The sequence below is a fragment of the Ursus americanus genome, chromosome 5 (assembly GCF_024610735.1).
Source record: "Ursus americanus isolate L20-20 chromosome 5, mUrsAme1.1.p, whole genome shotgun sequence".
Lineage (NCBI taxonomy): Eukaryota > Metazoa > Chordata > Mammalia > Carnivora > Ursidae > Ursus > Ursus americanus.
The window spans coordinates 34,148,817-34,171,941 of NC_142131.1; the positions used below are offsets into that span (position 1 = coordinate 34,148,817).

The 23,125-nt window shown below is 43.1% G+C and overlaps 1 protein-coding gene across 1 annotated transcript in view; it reads right to left on the reverse strand.

Moving 5' to 3' along the window:
- The window catches only part of LOC123800257 (uncharacterized), a 265,278-nt gene that overhangs the window by 142,148 nt on the left and 100,005 nt on the right, over positions 1-23,125 (reverse strand). The window contains exon 3 of the mRNA XM_087862091.1: positions 1,914-2,016. Coding sequence (XP_087718217.1) covers positions 1,914-2,016 — 103 coding nt within the window. The remainder of the gene's footprint in view (positions 1-1,913; positions 2,017-23,125) is intronic.

The window sequence follows — 23,125 nt, forward strand, 5'->3', positions numbered from 1 at the left end:
TGGAGCCCTGGTTTGGGCTCTACACTCTCTCCCTCTCCCTCTGCCCCTCCTCCTGCTCACTCGCATGCTCGCTCTCTCACTCTCTCTCTCTCTCAAAAAAAAAAAAAAAAAAGTTGGGGCACCTGGGTGGCTCAGTTGGTTAAGCATATGGCTTCAGCCCAGGTCATGATCTCGGGGTTCAGAGATCAAGCCCTGCGTTGGGCTCCCCACTCACCTGGGAGTCTGTTTCTCCCTCTCCCTTTGCCCCTTCCCCAACCCGAGTGCTCACTCTCTCATTCTCTCTCTCTCAAATAAATAAATAAAATATTAAAAAAAATAATTCCAGTGAATAAATGTCAAAACAGAATTGTGGTAAAACCCAAAACTTTGTCATGATTTAATATCATCACCAATGGGGAACAGATACACAAAAAGAGCATCTGAGATGTCAGGATAAAACAGACTAATCCAGTTTATAAGCCCTATAGCTACTGGAGTATTTATCACATTTTTCAACTGGCCCTTTTTTAAAGTTTTTATTTAAATTCCAGTTATTTAATACACAGTGTAATATTCGCTTCAGGTGCACAATATAGTGATTCAACACTTCCATACAACACCTGGTGCTCATCACAACAAGCGCATTCCTTAATCCCCATCACCTGTTTCACCCATCCCTCCATCCACCTCCCTTCTGGTAGCCATCAGTTTGTTCTCTGTAGTTAAGAGTCTGTTTCTTTGTTTGCTTCTCTCTTTTCCTCCCTTTGCTTGTTTGTTTTGTTTATAACATTCCACGTATAAGTGAAATCATACAGTATTTGTCTTTCTCTGACTGACTTATTTCATTTAGCATAATACTCTCTAGTTCCATCCACGTCTTTGCAAATGGCAAGATTTCACTCTTTTTGATGGCTGAGTAATATTCCAGTGTGTGTGTGTGTGTGTGTGTGTGTGTGTGTACACACACCATATCTTTATTTATTCATCAGTTGGTGGACACTTGGGCTGCTTCCATAATTTGGCTGTTGTATAATATTGCTATAAACATCAGAGTATATGTATACCTTTGAATTAGTATTTCTTCAACTGGCCCTTTTATATCCATACTGCTTTTGATGTAAAAAATTGTCTCCAGAAGTAAAAAAATTGTCTCCAGAACTAAGAAGACAAACCCACTGAGTACCTAATTTGCATAAATCTGTTCAGGTTATTACAGGGAAGTAAGTAGAGGAAGACATTCCCCCATCGTCAAGGAAATAGGAGAGATTACCACACCACACCTCCATGAAACCAGCAAAGCACAGTGAGATTCTTTTTTTTTTTTTTTTTTTTTTAAGATTTTATTTATTTATTCGACAGAGAGAGAGCCAGCCAGCGAGAGAGGGAACACAAGCAGGGGGAGTGGGAGAGGAAGAAGCAGGCTCATAGCAGAAGAGCCTGATGTGGGGCTCGATCCCAGATCGCCGGGATCACGCCCTGAGCCGAAGGCAGACGCCCAACCGCTGTGCCACCCAGGCGCCCCTACAGTGAGATTCTAAATTGGTCCCTGACATTACAAAGAGATCCATGCAGGTATCGATGCCTGCAGAGAGCCTCATGGGGGGAGGCAGGGGTTACACTGGAACCTGATTTGGGATTATAACCGGATAGGATTAGGGAAAAGAAAGAAGAGCAATTACCCAATATCTGGAATGAATACGCACATCGGAAGTCTAAGCCACATGCATCAGATTCCAGCCACTGACCGGCTTGATACAGACTTCAGGACGCAAGTAGCTTTGGAAGTGAAGAACTCATAAGAGATGCAAGTACTAACATCCGAAACCTTCCAAGCGAGAACAAACAAGCAAACAGCTGGGAGGAGGGTTGAATCAGGCTAGCCCTGAAACCAGGGCCTGGAGCTGCGGCCGCCTGCTGCACCGCATGGACCTTACCTTCAATGGCTCTGTGGCTTGGTCTCCCTTCTCCCTGTTCCTCCACGATGGGACCAACACCTCCTGAAGATCTCCTTGAGCTCTGAATAAATGACGGAGGTACCTGCAAAGGACCGAGGAGTAAACCATAAGAGGGAAGTTTGAGAACTTAACAAAAACAAGAGGAAACGGTAGGGATAACCAGTAACTAGAGGGAAGAGCTCCGTTAAGTAGTGTAGCTGCTGCAGCTGCCAGAGCCTGAGGCAGCCAAAGGGCTGGGATCAGAAGAGAACGTCAAGGGCCCCACTCCCTGGGATCAGCTACCTGAGAGGAAGGAGGCCCCACTAAGAACCAGAAGCACAAGCCCCAGATATGAGTGAGAGAGTACAAAAGCAATCATTTGTCAATATCTTGAGGGGCCTCAAGAAAACCCTCCAGTCACACTGAAAGGAGACAGGATGTATTTGATAGCCAGTGGGTAAAGGGGACTTTAATGTTTGCTGCCAGCCTCCAACTCCCCATGGAGAGATCTTTGCTTCTCCCCTTACGCACAGGATTTTACACATCATTTCCATCCATGCCCAACCAGACTTAATCCCTTTCCCCACTCCACTCCTATCTGGGAATACAGATCCTAAAGGATTTGAGCAACCAAGACAAAAACGATCATACAAATGCCTTTATAAGAAAAAAGCTGTGTGAGGGGCATCAAGGTGACTCAGTTGCTAAACGTCCTATTCTTGATTTTTTTTTTTAAGATTTTATTTATTTGACAGAGAGAGAGCAGGGAGAACAGGAGGGGGAGAAGCAGGCTCCCCGCTAAGCGGGGAGCCCCATGCGGGGCTTGATCCCAGGACCATGGGATCATGACTCGTGCCAAAGGCAGTTGCTCAACCAAATGAGCCACCCAGACACCCCCTATTCTTGATTTCTGCTCGGGTCACGATCTCATGGGTGATGAGATGGACCCCCCTTCCTCCCAGTCCGGGCTCCGTACTCAACCAGGAGTCTGCTTGGAGATTCTCTCCCTCTCCCTCTGCCCCTCCCCCCGAGTCACGCGTGCACGTATGCACACACACAACACTCTGTCTCTAAAAATAACTAAATACATCTTTAAGAAAACAAAGAAAAAGGCTGTGTCTCCCAATGTAAATCTCAAAGAGGGTGCATCAAGAAACTTTCAGATTTTTCTTTTAATCTTAAGCCCAAAACATTTTAAATGGTATTTTTTTTAAACAAATCTGAAGAAGAAAGCCATAGGCAGTAAGAGGGTGTTATCTGTCATCACTTTAGAGGTGGATAGAAGGAAAGATTTCCTGCTCAAGATATTCTTACAGAGTTTTCCCTAAGTCCAGGCAGAAATCAGTTCTTCCAGGATCCTTAGTCAGAGGAAGATGCCCACAAGTCTGCGATGGGAAGCCCACAGGGTGGCAGATACTGATAGAGTCCCTGGGCTTAATTTACCACAAACCTAACCCAGCATCAGGACCGCTCAAAAGTTGGCCTGAGCCATAACAACCCACATTTCCCAATCTAGTGGTCGAGGAAAATGATTTTTAAAGTCCCAAATCTTTATAATCAATGGAACTAGTATCTAATAGAGACTATCTATTGCTTCTCGGCTTTTTGGCCAAGATCCAGTGTAGTATCTCACAGAAACTATAAAGCAAAACATTGTTGGAAAAAACAAGTAAAAACATATATCTTGTGCTATGACCCTGGGTTAACGAGAGCTTCTGGGTTCAAAAGAGCCACGATTTTATCTCCCTCCCTATCTATGGTGAGCCTGTTTCCTGCCCTTCCTGCCCTATTCCCTCGGCCAATAGCTCCCAGAATCCACGGGCTGGAAGGCCAGAGACAGTCGCGGCTGCGACCCACATCCCTGCTGCTGAGGCGAGCCCATGCTCATAGGGGATGGGCCCCTCCTTCCCGTGGGCAGGGAAGGCCAGCTGTATTTCAGAAGGTAGTAAGATCCAGATGGGGACTAACGGCTTCCAGCGGAGGGAGCTGGCTGCACTGCTTGCTCGTTTCACGGCAGGAGAGGGGATGGGACAGCGGACATCACCCTCGGCCCCCTCAGCGGCCCTTGTTGGCCCCTGTTACGCAAAGCAAGGCAAGGCTCTGACCATGGAATTCAGCCTCTTTTCCACTCTGCCGGCTCCTTCCTGGCGAAATGCAGACCTAATTCTAGACCCAAACGAACCTTTGCAGTGAGGCTCATTTTCCCTTCCTTTTCACCTGGTCCAAAATCAAGCAGGCCCTTGATGCTCCAGGGTACTCCGCAGTTCACAGGAGGGGATCCCGGGCGGGCCCTGGCCGGCCTCCGACAGGCCTTGCATGCAGATAGCCGGCAAAATCAAATGAGCCCCGTAGACATTGTTCGGATGGCTCGAAACAGCTATTCAGATCGCTCCCAGGCGAAAAAATGAAATGGAGTCTTTTTAAACAAGGCAATAAGGGCAAACTGGTTTTGGTTTCCTGACAACCATCTTTGCAAGAGCACAATCTTCATCCGTAGGCGAAAATATAATGGACATCTCCAGAGTGGGCCCGGTGACTCATCCAGGCCAGCCCGACGGAGACCAGCCGATGAAGCTCATGATTCTACCTCAGAGGAATTAAATTCTGATTTGCAGAAAAATTCTATTGTGATTTCATCACAAAGCAAAACATAATTAGAGGACTTTCATTATCTACCTGCATACCCGAAGCCGAGGAGAGTGCCAAGTTAATAGCTTTAGGCTATTTAGGTAGCTTTAGGCGGCATTGATGCCCTTACACCACCTTTCACTTTAGAACTCAAAATGGTGGCTCCAGTTTTCACTAATTATGGGACTGCTGTTATTAATCATGAAAGGGAGACAGTATCAGAGCCATTGTTTTTCAAAGTAAAAAACCTAAAACACAATTTTTCAAATAAATAACCTAAAAAGAAGCAAACTAAGATTCAACGGCACAGTTCAAGTCATATACAAAGATTTGCTCTCTGGAAACACCAGGTCTTTCAGTTTCTCAAATTCCATTATGTCTGGACACTGTCTGTCTGTGTGTCCCCCTACCCCCCGCCGCAAGCACTGGGGAGCTCCTAGTCATTCTTCAGATCTCCATTTAAACCTCTCTTTCCTTAGTATACGCTTTCATACAACTGCGTGCCCATTTTTCATAACACTTAACCAAAATTTAAAACAATACATTTATTTTTGTGTTTACTCGACCAACATCTGTCTCCCCCACTGACTGTAAGCTTTCGGAGGGCTGGAACTGGTCTGCTCTTGCCCATCACGGTATCCCAAATGCCCAGGAAAGCACCAGACGTAATTGGCTCACGGAGTACGTGTTGCACGAATGGATGGAGACACAGACAGACAGGTGCGCTCTCCGCATGGCAGGAATTGCGCACAGCAACGCTACAAATGCTATCGTGACGCCCATCAAAAGCTATGCACTAGTTTCTAACCTTGATGGTAAAGGGAAAATCATGATTTCAAAATAAAAGCCAGGGTCCCCTCCCTCAAATAAGACCTGCTGGCGGCTTGCCACTCTGTCACCACGGCCACAATAAAGCCCTTTGTTAAAGAGAAAAGATCAGTCTTCCTGCAAACATGAACCCGTGGTGTTTATACACATAGAATAACACTATCCTATCAAATCACAGAAACTAATCGGCAAAGTTTTCAGTTTGCAGTCATATCTACAACCATAATCCTTCGCCACAGAACAGCGGAGCCACACCGAGATAAAACAGAATCACCCATGTGCTTCTCAAACGAGGGAGCATCTCAGACTGCACTGTGCCTCAAGAATAGTACGTGTGTCCTTATCTGTAGCTCTTAATTGCTTCAATAGCCAAAGACCTCTAATGACAACAGGAGTCAGCCAAGTAAACAAGGGCGCTGTAGAAAATCCCCAGGAAGGATCTTAATAGAGGCATCAGAGTGAAACATGTATGAGCTTCTGCCTTCCCCCTTTCCTATGCCAGAAACTGGGCAGGCCTAGTCCCTGACAATATTGAGAAGTAGGTAAAATGCGGGTTATATCATCTCCCACCTTCTTCCAACAATCGTTCCCTCTTACCGTTTCACTTTCTCTGTATACTTATTTCCTCTGAGCCCAGTGCCTGGCACCCTCCCCCCACGGTCAGGTTCTCCTGCCCACCCTACTCACCCTCCTGCCTGACCTGCTCCCCTGGCCACTAACTAAAGCTTGCTCTCTCTCTCCATCCCTGTCCAGGTACTGGCCTCATCGTCTTCTAACCTTTCCTGTAACACTCAACTGGTTCCTAGGAAACTAAGCTTTGACCAAATGTCAATAATTAATAGCAGGCCAAGTGGCGCCCAATACTGCAGTTGAGTTACGAGCAATATCACCCGCAAAGGGTCATTTTGCTAATTGTGCAATATCAGACATCAGTTTTGAGATAATAATGTACCCCCAAATTAGAGTAAACCGAGACCTAATTTTCCTATACATAAAACTACTTCACCAATCGCAGAGAAAACGTTCTCTGGTGTTACAAATTCCAAGAGGCTGGAATTAATCATTGTTTCACTTCTGAAATTTCCAAGGCTCTTTTGCAGCTGAGAAGATCTACCAATGAAAAACAAAAACAAAAACAAAAACCTGCCTGTGTCCTCAGCAACTCCCTCCATTCCCCCTGCCACTGGGAGTTATCAGTTCAAACTATTTAAGGACCCAGTGGGGGCTTTTCATTTTTATCACCTTAATATACTTCTGAACTGAAAGGGTACAACATAGCAAAAAAGAGAATTGGCCGTCAGCATTATGACTTCTGGAAAAACAGAAGTCACTGCTGCTCTTTTGCTTGGGTGTGGTTCTTTAGTCTGCTTCTGACATCTTTGAAGCTGAAGTCCATTTCAGACAACAGAGAACAGGGTTCATGCAAGGTCAGACGAATGGCTCCTCTCTGAGCCCGCCAGTAGTGGCTAGACATTCAGTGCTAACTGTCTCGGTGAGAGGGGCATCTGAGAGCACGTTGTTCTTCTCCCCCTCCCTGTCCGCTCCCCGTCCAAACTCTCATCTGCAGCAGCCTCCTGGCCGATGTCCTGACCCCAAGCTGGGACCTCTCCCACCGATCCTACTCACTCGTGACCAGCACGATCTGTCTGAATACAGCAAAGGCGCCAACACAGTAGAAGGTCTGAGTAGATGTCTGCTTGTTGAGAATAAATGTGAATGGATAAAATCTTGCACCAAACCCCGAGCGCTTCCTTAATCTGGGAGCAACCAACAGCTCAGCAGAGATGGTGGAAGAAGGAGTTGCCATTTTGACCCAGACATTCATGACAACAGCACCGTGTTTTCAATCACCAGAATAGTATGTAAAACAGATACCCCTCCGGGATAGGGTGAGGTTCAGAGAAGTATGCAGCTGGAGTAGTGTTAGGCATGAGGTAGGGGGTCTGAGATGGGGTGACAATATCTGTTGTATATTTAATACAGGGTTTTTTAAAAATTTAAATAGGCAACACATTCTTATGGTTCAACTGTTTTTTCAAAAAATGAAAAAGGTCTACCTTGAAAAGTCTTCTCACCACCCTTGTCTTTTATCTACCTGTTTTCTACCATCCAGGTAACTACTGTTAGTGTTTTTTTGTGCATTCCTAGAGTTCCTTTCTGCATATGCCAAGAATATTATCCCCACCACAACCTTTTGAAGCAAAAAGTAGCAGACTCTATACACTCTTCTGCACACCCATTTTGATGGTTGCACAGTATTTCGTTGCATGGATATACTCTGCTTGGTCCTCTATCGGTGAACATGTGTCGCTTCCAATCTCTTGTTATTACAAATGGTGCTGCAATGAGTAAGCTTGTACAAAATTCGTTTGACATCTGTGCAAGTATATCTGCAGGATGAATTCACAAAGCACAACTTCTATGTCCTTTTTTTAAGCTACAAGCTTAACCATTTGCTTCATGGGCATCAAAACGTCCCTGGAACAAGGTGACAGCATCAAAAGAACCACATCGATGTTGATACAAGATAGGAAAACCATTTTAATGGCATTGGCCAAGGTTGGAAAAGAGATTGATCAATTTTCAGCTACAATCCCTTTTGTAAGTGTTATAGATATCTAACAGTTTTTAGCCATTCAGAATCAAAATCCTTAAAAATGGCCCGACTACCAAACTTTAATTGTGCATCTTCTGTTTACATTTCCTAGAAATCGATATGACCTCAGGCAAAAATTCTGCATTGAATTATAGCAAGTGCTCCATGATTCCTGTAGATCATCAGAGATTTGGCAGGAGCAAGATAGGAGAGGTGGTGAAAAAGAAGGATGTTTGGAGGAAAAGTATACAGACAAACACTTCAGGCGTAGACCCGGAGTATAAGACTATTGGTGCCCCATGTGCAAACCAACAGGCATCGGTGTGGAAGTGCTCTGTAATAACCAGGTTATTCTGTGTGTGCTATAAAAATCAAGGCAAGCATATAAAAGAAATGTTCAGTAAGTGGAGAGACATATGTTGTTATTAGATAAAAAGATAACTAACGTACCCGGCAATTCAGCCCAGTCTCACTCCCGACCTCCTGATCCATAATATCGAACTTCCTACTCACCATCTTCATTTGCATGTCTCAAACTTACCATGTCTAAAATTGAACCCCGATACGCCCCTCAAGAATCTGCTCCACCAATAGCATTCCCCATCACAGTTGAAGGCAAAGCCATTCTTCCAACTGCTCAAGTCAAAAAACTTGGAGTCCCCTTTTAACTCTTCTTTTTCTTCTATATTCAATATCTAGTACATCAAAAACCATGTTGACTCTAACTTGGAGATTATCCAGAGTCCTAGCATTTTCCACCATCTCCGCTACTAACCTGGTCCAAGCCACCCTCTCCTCGCACGTGGATCACTGTGTGAGCCTCCTACCTGGCCTCGCTGATTATACCCCTGCTCCCCACAGTCTGTTCTTGACACAGAGAGTAAATCTTTAAAAATACAAAGCTAGGTTATCTTACACCTCTGATCCCTCCAGGGGCTCTCCATTACCTCTCTAATCTTACCATTATCTACTCTCTCCCTTACCCACTCTCTTCCAGGCACAAGGGACTTTCCCCCAGGCCATTGCCTCTGCCTGAAACCTCCTATTCATTGATGTCCCAAAGACCTACCCCTTCACCTCCTTCAAATCTCTGCTCCACTGTCACTTCTCAAAAAGGCCTCTCCCAACCACCCTCTTAAATTAGAAAGCTGCCCCTTCCCCTGACCCAATTCCCTTTCCTTCTTTCCCTATCCTCTTTTTCCCATAGTACTCGTCACCTTCCAACATATGAGTTGGGTACTTGGCTCAGTTGTTATGTTGACTATCTCTGTCTCCCCTGCTGGAGGATAAGCTCCTCGAGGGCTGTGTTGCTTACTGCTGTATCCCAAGTGCCTAAACCATGTCTGCCACATAGCAGATACTTTAAAAATATTTGCAGAAAAAAATGAAGGAGTTTCTTCTTTGTAAATTTCTTTAAATTACCATGTACCATTTTAACAATTAAAATGTTGGGGCAAGTGTAGGATTCGGTATTTCTCTCACCAATCAACTCATTTCAAAGACTGATGAATCCAAGGGTTCTCTCCTTGAACTTAAATAGAATTAAATCCATGCATCTTCTAACTTGATGTTACCACCCTTAAAGTGTACCTGCAGCTCCAGGTTCACCAACTATCTCGATATCAAAATCTGCTTAGCTGATTTTTTTTCAGCCATTGGTGATTCCTCTCCAGCATTAGCACAATCTCTTCACTCTGCTGAAACTATTAGAGCGATGACAAAGACAGCCTTAATTAGTGTTTCGAATGCTCCTGAACAAGGTGCCTGTGTGGTCCCCTCGAAATACCTAATATGTTCTACTTGGTGACAAACATAGAAAAATACTTTTTTATGTACAAGGAGATCTTCCCTCTACCACCAGATTCCCTCTAGCTAGCTTTTACCTCTTGGGTAGACAGCATCTTCCTACTAGCTTATTTCTAGGCAGTAGGATTTGGTCATTTAGCTCTTTTTCTTTGCTTTCATCCCCAGTAGCTCCAGGGGTTCTCAATTCACCAGTAGAACTTTAGATTCATTCTGCTTTCGGTTATAGACAAAGAATTTCAGACTAGATACCTGCTGCTATAAACCTTCAGCCAAGTGGTTTGGGTGGAGAAATTACCCCAGACCCATCATCTCCAGCAGGCACCTAAACAACTATATGATCTAAGTTATAGGCAGTATGATTGCAAATGAAAGGCAGGGTGGTATAGTGTCAAGCACACAGAATTTGGAGCAAGACTACACTGACCTGAGTCCTCTCTTTGCCACTTGCCTATGACCTTGGGCAAGTCACAGTGCCTCCAATGGAAATCACAACAGTGGGATTAACGATAGAATACCTGCCATGGGATTGTCATGAGGATTAAATGAATCATGCCCGCTACAAAGTAAATTTCTGATAAATGACATTTTAAATCATCATGCAAGTTCTGCTGCAGGACGAGCTCCCTAGCTGTCCCCCTTTGTACCAGATTGGGACCCCAAAGGCCCCTCACCTTGTAAAAAGTTTGGGAGAACCCCTGATTTAGGCAGGATTTGCCAAGCAGCTCCTGGTTGTCCCCAGTTACCACTCTACCAGCTCTTAAAAGGAGATGTCTGTTCGCCCATGTTGTAGAATTTCCTGCACACACAGACCTTCTACTTGAACTCAGTGAGCATTCAAGAGAGAACTAAATAAGCGGAAGAGCACAGACCATGTTCCACTGAAGGAGTACCCATTCTCTGGTGTGTGAGCAACAATAAAGTTGGCATTTTCAGATGGAATCTGGAAGTGAGAAGAAATCAGCCATCCTAGAGTCTAAATTTCCATGACCACCTCAATTCTACATTTCTGCATCCCAAATATTATTTTCTTCAGTTGATACTTGATAAGACTCACCAGTCAAAGCATGCAAATGCACTTAAGACTTGAGTCATCTCCCATCTTCCATCTTAGTCAATGATATCAACGCCAAGCAGCTTCTTGAAAAGTCAGAGTTTCCAGTAGTCTGTGCCCAAATTTCAGACCAAGAGCTGGGAAATGATGGAAACCCCAGGAAATCCTAACCCCACACAATCTACCTGGGTTTCTAACATTTAACCCAGTGATCTCACCTGAATGGAAGAAAATCTTATTTGTTGCAAAACTGAATTAAGTTCTAAATGATTAAAAGAGAATTTGTTTTCTCTGCCATTCTTGCCTTCCAAGAATGCATTTCTCTCATTAAGGGAAAGTGGATGACAGGCTGATGTTCTGAGGGCTCTGCCAAAATCCGAGAGACTAGGAGGGGACCTATAGGCACAAAGAAGCAATTCTACTTAAAAATGTCACACTGCAGGTTGCCAATTAAAAACCTTTGTCGAGATGCAGCCAGGCATGGAAGATGTCATGTGTTATGAGAAGATTTAGAGGCACCTGTGCCCCTGAGGGTGGATTTCTCCCAACAGCTTGGCCATGGGGTGGTATCCAGGCATCTGCTGTGAAGTGAGGGAAGGCGTTCCTGCCAGCAACTCAGGGACTTAACGAAAGAGTGTGGAGAGAATGAACACCAGGCTGAAACTCAGGTTATCATTCTACTACTAATTCTATGATGAAACTATCCGTTCTCTGGGCCTCAGTTTATCTTCTTTATAGTAAGGATTTGAGCTGGAGGATCTCCCAGACCTATAACTCCAGCCACAGGAAATGGAAGACTGTTGCCTTCCACAAAGGCTCTTTGTTGTGGAATTTCTAGACCCCATGCAAACACAATCTTTAGAAATTAGCATTTTATTGATTTTGACATGCTGTCATTGACACTTTTGTTTTATGTGTTTTAATTAAATGTTATTATTTGCCACTGTGTCCTGAGGCCATGTGTTGGGAGTGGATGAGATTTCATAAATCAGACCTGGAGTTCTGTGTGGGGAGTCCATTGACTCTTCTCATGATGTCACTGTAATTATTTCCCTTCGATCAATACAGAAGCTTTGATGTCCTCTTTATAGCTGAGAAAAGGCTTCTTCCCATTTATCTTCCACCTTGTTGAAAATGCACAAAGCCCTTCTCCAAAAGTCACCCTCCTCTAAAAAGGAACATTCTGTTTTGTTGTCAATGTGCTGCTATTATTAGATCCTACCATCTCACTCAGAACCACCTCCGCTTGGGGCCTGTGAACCTGTTTTACTCTGTGGCATAACCTGGGACTGTGGTTTTCTGTCTGTTCCTCTCTCTGCCCCGTTTTGGTTCCCCCTTTGGTCCCTGCATACGGTGCTACAGGCACTGGACCACCATTAATTTGAAACTTCTTCTAGATGCTTACGTCATCAGGGATGTCATTGTTTATCACCCTCCCTACACCCCGCATGTCTGCTTTACACAAAGTTAGTGCTCAATGCATGTTGCTTGAATTTAATCAAGGGAAGAGAGTAGGGAATCTGCATTTCTCCCAAGTAGAATCATCCTAGAGCCATTTGAGATTCACTTTGGAGCCTGTACCCCAACCAGGACCTTGGCTAGAGGGGAAGAGGCTATGGGGTCTTTTTTTTTTTTTTTTAAAGAGAATCCTTGTATGTGTTAAGTCCAAGCAATATGAATGTTCTAAAAAAATCCCATTATATACACTGTATTCCTAGAACACAGTGGAGGACAGAGGGGTGGGAGAGATGGTCAACCATTCTCCTCATGCTCAAAAAACCTTTTTTGAATATACATCTACATAGAAATTAGGGACCAGAGCAAATGCAAACATTCCCTCCTACTCCCCTGTCTCCTTCAATCCAAACCCAATCAAATCCAATCCACGCCCCTCCAAGAAACAGGGCCTTTCCCAACACTAACATTTTCATTTTTCTCAATTTCTAAAGTCACAGATTTTTGCTGGATTAAATTTTCATCTATTTGACAATTACTTGTAGAGCACCGTGTGTCAGGCCGCATACCAAGCACACCACATACATTACCTCATTTAACCTCATGACAATCACATGAGGTGGGCATTATTATTATTACTCCTCAACCTACTGATAAGGAAACCAAGGCACAAAACAGCTAAATAACTTGGCCAAGGTCACACAGCCAGGGGGTACCAAGGTCAGGATTGAAACCCAAGCAGTTAAGCCCCAGAGTCTATTTTTTTTAACCACTACTTTAACCGTGGCTGCCCCCACCCTTGCCATGGATTCATCATTTGTTTCACGTCAGCCTGGGCTCTGCAATTGTACCAGGAGCTTCCTGATGGGTGGGACCATGACCCCCACTGCTTTTATCACCTCCTCCCACCATATTCATCTAATGAACATTTATTAGGCACCTCCTCTGTGTTGGAATGTTCTAGGTTGTAGGAATATAGCAATGAACCAGACTGTCAGAATCCCTATCTCATAGAGCTTACATTCTAACGAGAGGGAAAACATAATACTCAGGTAACCAAGCCAGCTAACCAATTGAGAAGATGGAGATCATCACAAGGGCAATGAAGAAGATGAAAGAGAGTGATGGGATAAAAAGGCCTGAGGCAGAGGAGCCTTATTAGATCACATGGCAAGAAAGGGCTCTCTAAGGATGACATATCTACACTACACTATCTTAAGAAAAAGCAGCCAGCCTTGTGAGGATTTGAGGGAAGAGAACTCTAGGCAGGAGGTCAGCAGGTGCAAAGGCCCTGAGGTGGAAAGGGGCTTAGCAAATCACAGAAAAAGAAAGGTGCCTAGAGAGTAGCAATCAAGGGGGAGAAGGGAGGGAAGCAGAGCTCAGATGGTGCAGGTCTCAGAAGTTTGAATCCTGTGCACCAGGATGCAAGAAACCACGTGATGTGGCTCAGTGCTGAGTCCCACAGCTGTACACCTGTGTGCCTTCAGCACATCGAGCTATGACAGTGACTGTGGGGCTGGGTGCGTTGGTGGGAGTCACAGTCACTGCTTCAGCAAGCGCAGTGGTCCAACATGTGGACCTGGAATCTCTGCTCTCCTGTTCACTAGTTGAGTGAGTTCAGGCAAATTATTGAACTTAAGCTTCAGTTTTCTGGCCCAAAGAATGGAATCATAAAGTATGCATTCCAGAAGATTACTGAGAGGATTAAATGACATGGTAAGTGTCACGTGCTCAGCACCTGTAGTGTCACGCAGGAAGCAAGCCCTTAAAGCCATTTTTATGTTGTCGTAGTTATTTTTATTAATCTTGGTAGGAAATCAGCCCTGAAGTATAAACACTGTTTGGTAGAGAGTGCTGGAATCTCTTGCATCAGCTGTATTGGTTTCTGAGCTAACAACAGCAGGTTTAGTGAAAAGGATCTAAAAAGCAAAAAAATAAAAGTAAAAATAAAAAAGTGGCATAATCCAAAACATCTACTATTTTCCAAATAACATGAATGACCTCTACTATTTTTTTTCATGCAACGTACTGGAAAGTTCTAATCTTAATCATTTAAAACCCTACTCCAAGCTCAATTCTGTTTTATGTTAGCGTATGTACCGAGACAACACCAGAAGTCACAAGACCCAATGATGGAGAATCTCTAACTGAAAATGTAGGGTACCAAGACAAGAAACTCAGTTCCTCACCAGATGATGAGAGAGGAGCATTTAACCCGAGGAATGCCAGGGCAAGGATTTCTGTTCAGATTTCTGAAGAAAGAAAGATTTTGTCAGAAAACAGACTACACTAAGCATTTTCTTTTCTTTGGTACGCCCAGGATTCATTAAGAACCAAGCCCTGGCGCCATCTCCCGGCAGTCTCCAAAACTGAAAAACAGACGCTTACCACAAGGGACCCCTCCCCCTCCTCAACAGAAATTAAGTTCAGGAGAAAAACTGGTAATTTCATAGTAACTTCAGTGTTTTCAACCTCCTGTTAAATATTTGAATCAAGATGAGCAGACGGTAACAGTCTCAGCCACTTACAGTCCCCACAAGGGACAGTCCCTTTAGGCCACCACTTCCTTTGTTTCTGTAAGAGCCTGTCACCCAACAAGGTACCCAGAGATCAGAGGCAGCAGATTTATTTCCAGTGGGCCAGCGTTCAGCCCCGCTCCCACCAACACACCCAGTCTTACCAAAGGGTAGTCTTCTGCCCAAATCTACGACCTCCAATACGTCCACTCACGGCGGATACGTTACACAAAGAAACCATGCGTGGCATCTGCCCTCAAAGAGCTGGGCTCCCAGCTCCTTTCAGAACCGCAAGTCGAAGTGCACCTCAGTTCCCAGAAACTCATGGTAAGGCTCAGGTTGGGGTTCTGCTCTCCCTAGAGAAAGAAAAGATGGCCACCCTTGTCATCATGGCTGCTTGCTCTTCCCAAAGATTTGGTGAGGGCAGGTGGCTTCCTGGGCCCGGTAGCCTCAGCAGTTTGCACCTAGCTCTATACTGACTTCCAGCCAGGTACGTAGGCATCAGCAGACACAGAGCCTGAAATGGCTAGGAAAAATAATTCTGCAGGGTTGCTGACTGAGGAGAGAATTCTGGCTCATTTCTCAGAGAAAATGGGCGTGGCGGGGGGGCTGGTGGTGGCGTATAGGCAGGATAGTTTAGGAAGACAGGAAAGTTACTGACTGGACTGGTTCCTCCCTTCTTCACTTAAGCATATGTATTTACTAATTTAAAGTGCTTTGAGCTCTTTTGTTTGTCAGATAATGTGATTAAACTCTTCACCTCCAGCTCCTCACTTAATCTCAACAACAACCATGCAACTCGTACGATTTTGATTTCCATTTAACAGAGAAAAAAAACACACTCAGGGAGAGCTTAAATAGGTTACCCCAAATCTTAGAGCAAGTAATGATAGAGGCAGGATTCAAACTCACATACCTTCATTCTTCTTAACCACAACAATGAAGTATCTTTCAGAGACCCAAGACTTAGGACTTTCTCAGGCACTGCTGAAAACACAGCCGTTCCCTCTAGTGCAGGCTGAATGGATAGGGCTAATTCTTCATAGACAAAGCAGCTGCTCCGCAGAGCCCACCGGAGTGAATGTGCGAGGGGAGGAGAAGAAGTATATTAGCATCACCGCCAAATCATACTCCTCCTTGGACAGCTCATACCCAGCATAAATGCTTTCCCTCAGTCTTCACACACTTGATGCAGTTACTGACCCGTCGTGCTCATCCCCAGCCAGTTTTCGAGGGCGCTGACAGTCATTTTCTCATACCATCCATGCCTGACAATTGATTTCTCATGGTTATTTGCAAAAGCACAACTACAAATGCTATTAACTGGTCATAAAACTAGCCAGCCGTTCCTAAAACCCAGGGCTGGCAACCGCTCTGTCATCCTCGGGGACCCATGGTTAACCAGATCTTGCTAAAGTGAATATTTCTTTTTGATGCTAAATTGCCAAGAGAGGAACCTTATCTTTGGCTCTGCCCAAAATTTATAGAATGATCAGGGTGAGGAGTAAAGAGACAGTCTTTTAAGAATCAGAAAGCTTTCAGGATTCCTGATTCTATCCCTTCAGCCTCAATATATAAATTTCATACTTTCTCCAGATAACATTGCTTAAAAAAAAAAAAAAGGAGGACTTTAATAAGCATTCATTAACCATCTTTTGGGTTCCTGACATGGCGCTACACACTGTGAATTCCAAAGAAAGGCCACTGTGCCTGCCTTCAAGGGGCTTAGAATCTAGTTATGGAGACGTGACCCATCCATGAATCAACTCCAGAGCAAGACAAGGCAAGACACAGTCAATTGTGAGATGGAAAGGTACAGACGGTGGGGATTATCATGCTCAGAAATGGAAATGGTCAGCCCAGTGGGAGCAGTTCTCCCACTCACTAGCCCCTGACCTTTTACACCTCGGTGGGTGTCAATAATCAGATCTGTAAAATGGCAGAGCTCAGCCACTCATACAACAAACGTTGTTTTGAGCACTGACTATATACCAGACACTATTCATGGTTCTGGTGATACAGGGTTGAGCAAGAAAATGGCCCCACCCCAACGGATTTCATTGTTTTGGGGGAGGGAAAGTGGAAGGCAGATAGGTGACTGGATAAATACATGACATGGCCGGCAGGGGTAAGGGCTCAGAAGAAAAGTAAATCAAGGTAAAGTGATAGAGAGTGGCAGAGGCAGTGTCAAGATGGGTCATCGGGGGGATCTCACCCGTCAAGTAACCCTGCAGGACAGATGTGGAAGATGGCAGGAAGCAACCCAAACTGTTATCTATGGGAAGAGCATTCCTGGAAGAAGGAACAGTAAGGCAAGGCCCTGAGATAGGAATGACTTGAAATGTTTGAAGAACAGCACAGACTCTAGTGTGGCTGGATTACTACGATGTCTGGAGAATGGGATATGAAGAGCAGTCGGCAGCCAGACAGTGAAAATCCTAGTAGGCCAAGGTAAAGAGCTCAGGTGGGAAGCCCTGGAAGGCTGAAGAACGTGTACCAGAGCACCCAAACCATTTCTGACGTGAAGGGGTGGGACCTGAGCAAGAGGGTCCTGAATGAGGACGCTCTAGAATGAAGGAGTCTAAATGCTAAGTCCTCACATTAAGATGATCTGGACTCCTCTGCAGGTGGGGGATGATTTAATTAGGCAAGTAACCAAACAAAGGAGAAAAAATATCAGGGGAAGAAGTCTGGAGACCAAGAAGAGTCCCAGGCAAACTTCATGGGCAAATTGTAAAATATAAGGTGACTGTGACGATCGTCAGGCAGCCAGCGTCCTGGTTCTCTTCCATCCAAAGACTGCCCATGTGGTGCCCTATCAGGGCCTCGCAATTTCCCTCCAGATGCCAACGGGCCATTCAAAATCACTAGTCCTAGGTTTCATGGCCTTTCTCTACTATAAGTAACAGGTGGGTGCTGATGTGGAGTAAATCCATGCTAATTGGTGAGCGCTTCTCAGATTTCCTTTTTTCTATTCACTATTTCTTCCTAAGGCAGGAGAGAGAAATACATGGCCCCAGAATGTCTGGAAGATATAAACTGAAACAGCCCATTGCAAGCAAAACACTTAATTGAAGATTTGCATTTTATCTTAAAATTCACGTGAACATTGCATCCTATTCCAGATCTACTTGTAAGAACTCAATGGCAATGTTTTATATCGTCCAAGGAGCAAATACGACCTCAAGGAAGATATGCCCCATTTGTGCTGTGCTTTACCAAAGGCCTAGCACGCCATACCATGTCCCCAGGGCTGGGCAAACTCAACTTGAAAAGCACGGATAGCTAAACCCAATTAAAACACTCTCCTCTCTTAGACCCCAAGTATTCGCCACTATCTGGGATTTCAAGGGTCATAACTCAAAATGAGGGGCAAGGCATGAGGCAGAGGGCTCCTAGAGCAGATCTGGACGGCTTCTTAAATAAAGTCCCTATTGTCAGCCTTAGTCCACAGTCGTTTATCTTATGAAAGCACATTAAAACAAGTCGGAAATAGTCTGCATTTAACCATCTCTGGATCCCAGCAGGCAATAATGTGAATAGCATGGCAAAGCAGCCATTCCATAGCCATTACCGAGTCCGAGTAAATTCTTTCAATGCCACATGCTCTTAGGAAGTGACGCTGTTGCAGGGAGTAAGGAAGCATTCACAAAGAAACTGGCACCTCTCCTATTACCTAAATGATAGTTTACAGCATCTCGGGGTGGGGCGGGGGGAGGCTATGTTTCTCATATTGTGTTTGTTTAATATTTGACAATTTCTTGGCTCACACTGTGCTGGGTTTGAGATAAAATGATTACTTGTATATACACAGTTGCCCACACAGATGGGAGAAAATGTTTATTTGGAGGGGAAAAAAAAGAAATTAGGAGAAAAAACCCCTCCATGATACATGCATCAGTACTACTATGATTACACAATGCTATATTAACAATATTTTGAGGGAGTTACTCTAAATAGCCATCCTTCCTTCCAACTCGGAATCCACATAATTACAGCCTTCTGGCTACCAGAAAAGGAAAGGATGCCATGTTGAATGCCGCCCAAGCGAGGGGGTGGAGCGGGCTGCTGCTGCCACCCAGTGGGGCTCTACTGAAATGACAACCCCAGGAAGCTTCACCTACTTCCAGCCGGAGAAAATACATTTACTTTCTATGCAAGTCCTATTTTCAATTCTCTCACATTAACAGAAATTACAATAAATAACAAACACAGGGTGATTTATGTAATTCTATCTTCATTGTGCAGTACAAAATGTACTGAGGATAAAGTAAATATAAAAATATTTCACTTTGGGGGCGCCAGGGTGGCTCAGTCATTAAGTGTCTGCCTTCGGCTCAGGGAGTGATTCAGTTCTGGGATCGAGCCCCACATCAGGCTCCTCCGCTGGGAGCCTGCTTCTTCCTCTCCCACTCCCCCTGCTTGTGTTCCCTCTTTCGCTGGCTGTCTCTATCTCTGTCAAATAAATAAATAAAATCTTTAAAAAATTTTTTTTCACTTTGTCATTTTACATTATTTCCTAAATATCAAGTTTATGCTATATTTATAATATAGATTACTTTCTTTTAAATTTAGGTCTGATACATGCTTACATATGCTTAATAAAAATGAATATTCCAGAGTGCCTGGGTGGCTCAGTTAGTTAAGCCTCTGCCTTTGGCTCAGGTCATGATCTCAGGGTCCTGGGATCAAGCCCCAAGCCCCACATTAGGCTCTTTGCTCAGGAAAGCCTGCTTCTCCCTCTGCCTGCCACTCCCCCTGCTTGTGCTCTCTCTCTCTCCAACAAATAAATAAATAAAATCTTTTTTTAAAAATGAATATCCCAAATCCAAAGAAATTAGTGTTTTTGCTTTCTGGTGTAAAACCATCTCAATCTGACGACAATTTCTGTTCTTTTTGATGAAGGTGAGCATTGACTTTAGGTAGAATCTTCCAACCTAAAGATTTTAAGAATCCTTATAAATTACGGAACTCTGCGCTTTACACATAAATTAGTTTTCAAACTGGATAATAAAAGAATATTCTAATGATGGACTTCACAAATTAACAGAGGCAGATTCAGGGGTGGATCAACCTTCCAGAAAACCAATCAACAAGCAGTGCCAAAACATCAAGGAAACTGTAATAAAATGGGAAAAACTGAATTTATGAAATCTCTGTTTTAGATCATGTATCTAATCTGAAGGAATACTTCTGATAAATCTTTTGGATTTGGGAGGAGGACCCCTCCCCCAAAAGAATGATAAAACTGCCTTCAAGAAAACACTTTAAAATATCTAGTAAACTGGGAATAGAAAGTTACTCTCTTAATTTGATAAAAGGCCAATTTTTCAATTTTTTACTAAAACTCTTCAGCAATTATGATATTAAATGGTGAGATATTAGGAGCAATGCAACAATGTTTGTAATAGGGAAAAATTGGAAAAACGTGAATACCCACCAGAGACTAGATCAATAAATTGAGGTTATTTCACAAGAGAACACTATATAGCGCTTGAAATTGATTAGGCATGTGCATCTATGTGGATAGTACTTGAAAATACAACACTTAGTGCAAAAAGCCTGTTTCAGAACATTGAACGAAGGATACTATCATTCATATAAATGTCAAAATGCACAGCATCATTCCGTATTGTTCCTAGATTCATGAAGGTATATACGTGTAGACCAGATTCAAACCAAATTCCTGATAACACTACCTCTGGGCAGAGTGGGGGAACAGGCCTTCGCCTTTTACTTCATATAATGGTTACATAAATGTTTTTCATATTATCCTTTCCTTATTCCATTAAAAAGCAAAAGAGGCCAATCGAGTTCATTGCAAGATCTTTGTTATACTGAGTATAATGTATAACTCTAGGGCCAGAGCTAAAAAAAAAAGGGGGGGGGCTCCCAAGTGTCCTCCTTACTCCACAAGGTGCTCAGCCTTTCCTCTAAATACGTTCAGATCAAATATTTCAAGAATATTGGTTTAAAGAAGCATCAGACAGATTCTACCCAGGGCAGCTTCATGCCTCCTCAGCCCTTACATTAAAACATTCAGTCTCAAAACTCAAGAGAGATATAAGCATCAGGTTTTTTGGTCGAGAGCAGCTTGCTGGTATCCTGAAACTCCTAAGCTAACAAATGAAATATTCCAATGATCAATTTTCAGAGATAAAGAATAAAATAGAAGGGCAAATGTTTCCAGCTAATATACACATACAGAATCTTCCTATGTAAGAAAAAAGATACCAGGAGAATTTGGAGAACAAAACTTGCCCCTTTATCTTCCTTAGCCATAGAACCATTGCCTGAAATTCATTAAGGTGCTAACCTCCCACTCTGACCTCAATGTCTGGTCATGGGAAAAAAAAAAAAAAAAAAACCTAGGAAAAATCACTGAAAATCTTAAGAGCTGCAAAAGAATGGAGATGGGATTCTTGTTGGTTTTTGTTTTTATTTGAATTATCATTGTACAGTTTAGCAAACAGAAAAATTCCTAACTTGTGCTCTTGTCCTAACTCAATAGAGATACAGCAAAAATAGTTCTATAGACGCCCATCACTCCTAAACACAGCAGATTTATTAGGAATGGGAATTGGCACACACTGATAGAGGAAATTTTAGTTGAATTCACCACCATAAATTGTACTAATGTGTTCATGCACTAGAAGCTCCCTGGAGGGACTATGTCTTCAGAAATAAAGATAGGATTTGAGAGAAATGTACCTTAGGTTATTATTTCTCTATGTAAGAAGCTAACGCTTGCCCCAAAATAAATTTTGTAGTCTAGACCACAATCTAGGGAGAAGAAAGCCTGTAATCGCTTAATCCTCTTGCTTTCAGCACAGAACCACTCGCAGTTGTGACGAGAATCATCCCAAATTACAAGGCATAAAAACTGGCGCTGCCTCACATGTTATTAATCTATTTGCAGATGGCACCACATTTTACGTGATCTTATTACAAGAAATGCTGATTCTGCAAATGCTCTGCTTGCGAGCAAGAATGGAGCCGTTCGAGTCACAGCAGGACTGTATTTTAAGCTTTCCACAGTGCACACTAAGGCAAAAGTCCTTGAAGGTTGTAGGAAATAACTCTATCCTCTTCAAACCATTGCAAATCTCTTCTGACCAAATGTGGATATAAACCAAGAAATATCGTTGTTGTTCTCCAATTTAATCAAAAACAACTACACATCCAGGTGTCTGGGTGGCTCCTTCAGTTAAGTGTCTGACTCTTGATTTCAGCTCGAGTCAGGATCTCAGGGTGATGAGATCAAGCCCCGTGTCGGTGTCGAGTCTGCCTCAGATTCTCTGTCCCCCTCACCCTCTGCCCCTCCCCATGCTCTTTCGCCCCCTTTCTAAAAAAAAGAAAAAAAAAAAAGAAACAAGTACACATAATTATTTCATAGAGTGAGAACTTAAAATTTGCTAGTATGTTGAGAAATTAGCAAAACATAACCAACAAAGCTTTAATTAAGGTTCCTCTAGCATAAAATAAAAAAGACTGACTATGGAGTTGCCAAATCCAAAGATAGGCAATCTTACTGACAACAGCAAGGCTGTTGGCAGATAATAGGAGAATGGTTCCAAAAAAAAGAAAGATTGAGGATTCTAATCCTTAGGTCTTTTTTCTCACATCTTACACGAATGAGCTACACTAAGTCTACAAGTTTAATGTGAAAGTCAAAGTAACCAGTCAATTCCTCATATTTATATTTAATGTTTGCACAGATGGAAAGCTGTCGTCTTTGATTCAACATACAGCTACCGAGGGCCAGCTGTTTGCACAATGCTTTGTGGTAAGAAATGTATCCAGATAAATCTTACCACAATTTCATTACCTCCTCCAGGAAGTCTTTCTAACTGTATGCTTCCAATTTGTCTGATTTGTTTTTAAGTTTTTTATCATTATTATATAATACATGCTTATCACAAGCAACGTGGAAAATACAGGAAAATAGAATAAGGGGGGAAGCCATCCACAGTCACACCAGGTAGAAGTAATTATTAAAATCCATAGATTCCCTCAAAATTTTCTTCCTCATTATATAAAGATTTATCATTCCCAAATCACAGTGAAAGGAACTTCAGTAATTTACCAATTTTGTTTTCTATTATGTGCCATAGAGATACCGCATTAAAAACTAGCATCTGACATAAGAGAATGACATTTGTACAATGTAATATTGCAGTGACCATACTGAGGCTCATTGTTGCAGACAATACAAAATATAAAATAAAAATATTAACAATATAAAATATTAAAATATTAAACTTTTTTAAAGATTTTGTTTATTTATTTATTTATTTATTTATTTGAGAAAGAGAGAACATGAGCAGGGGGA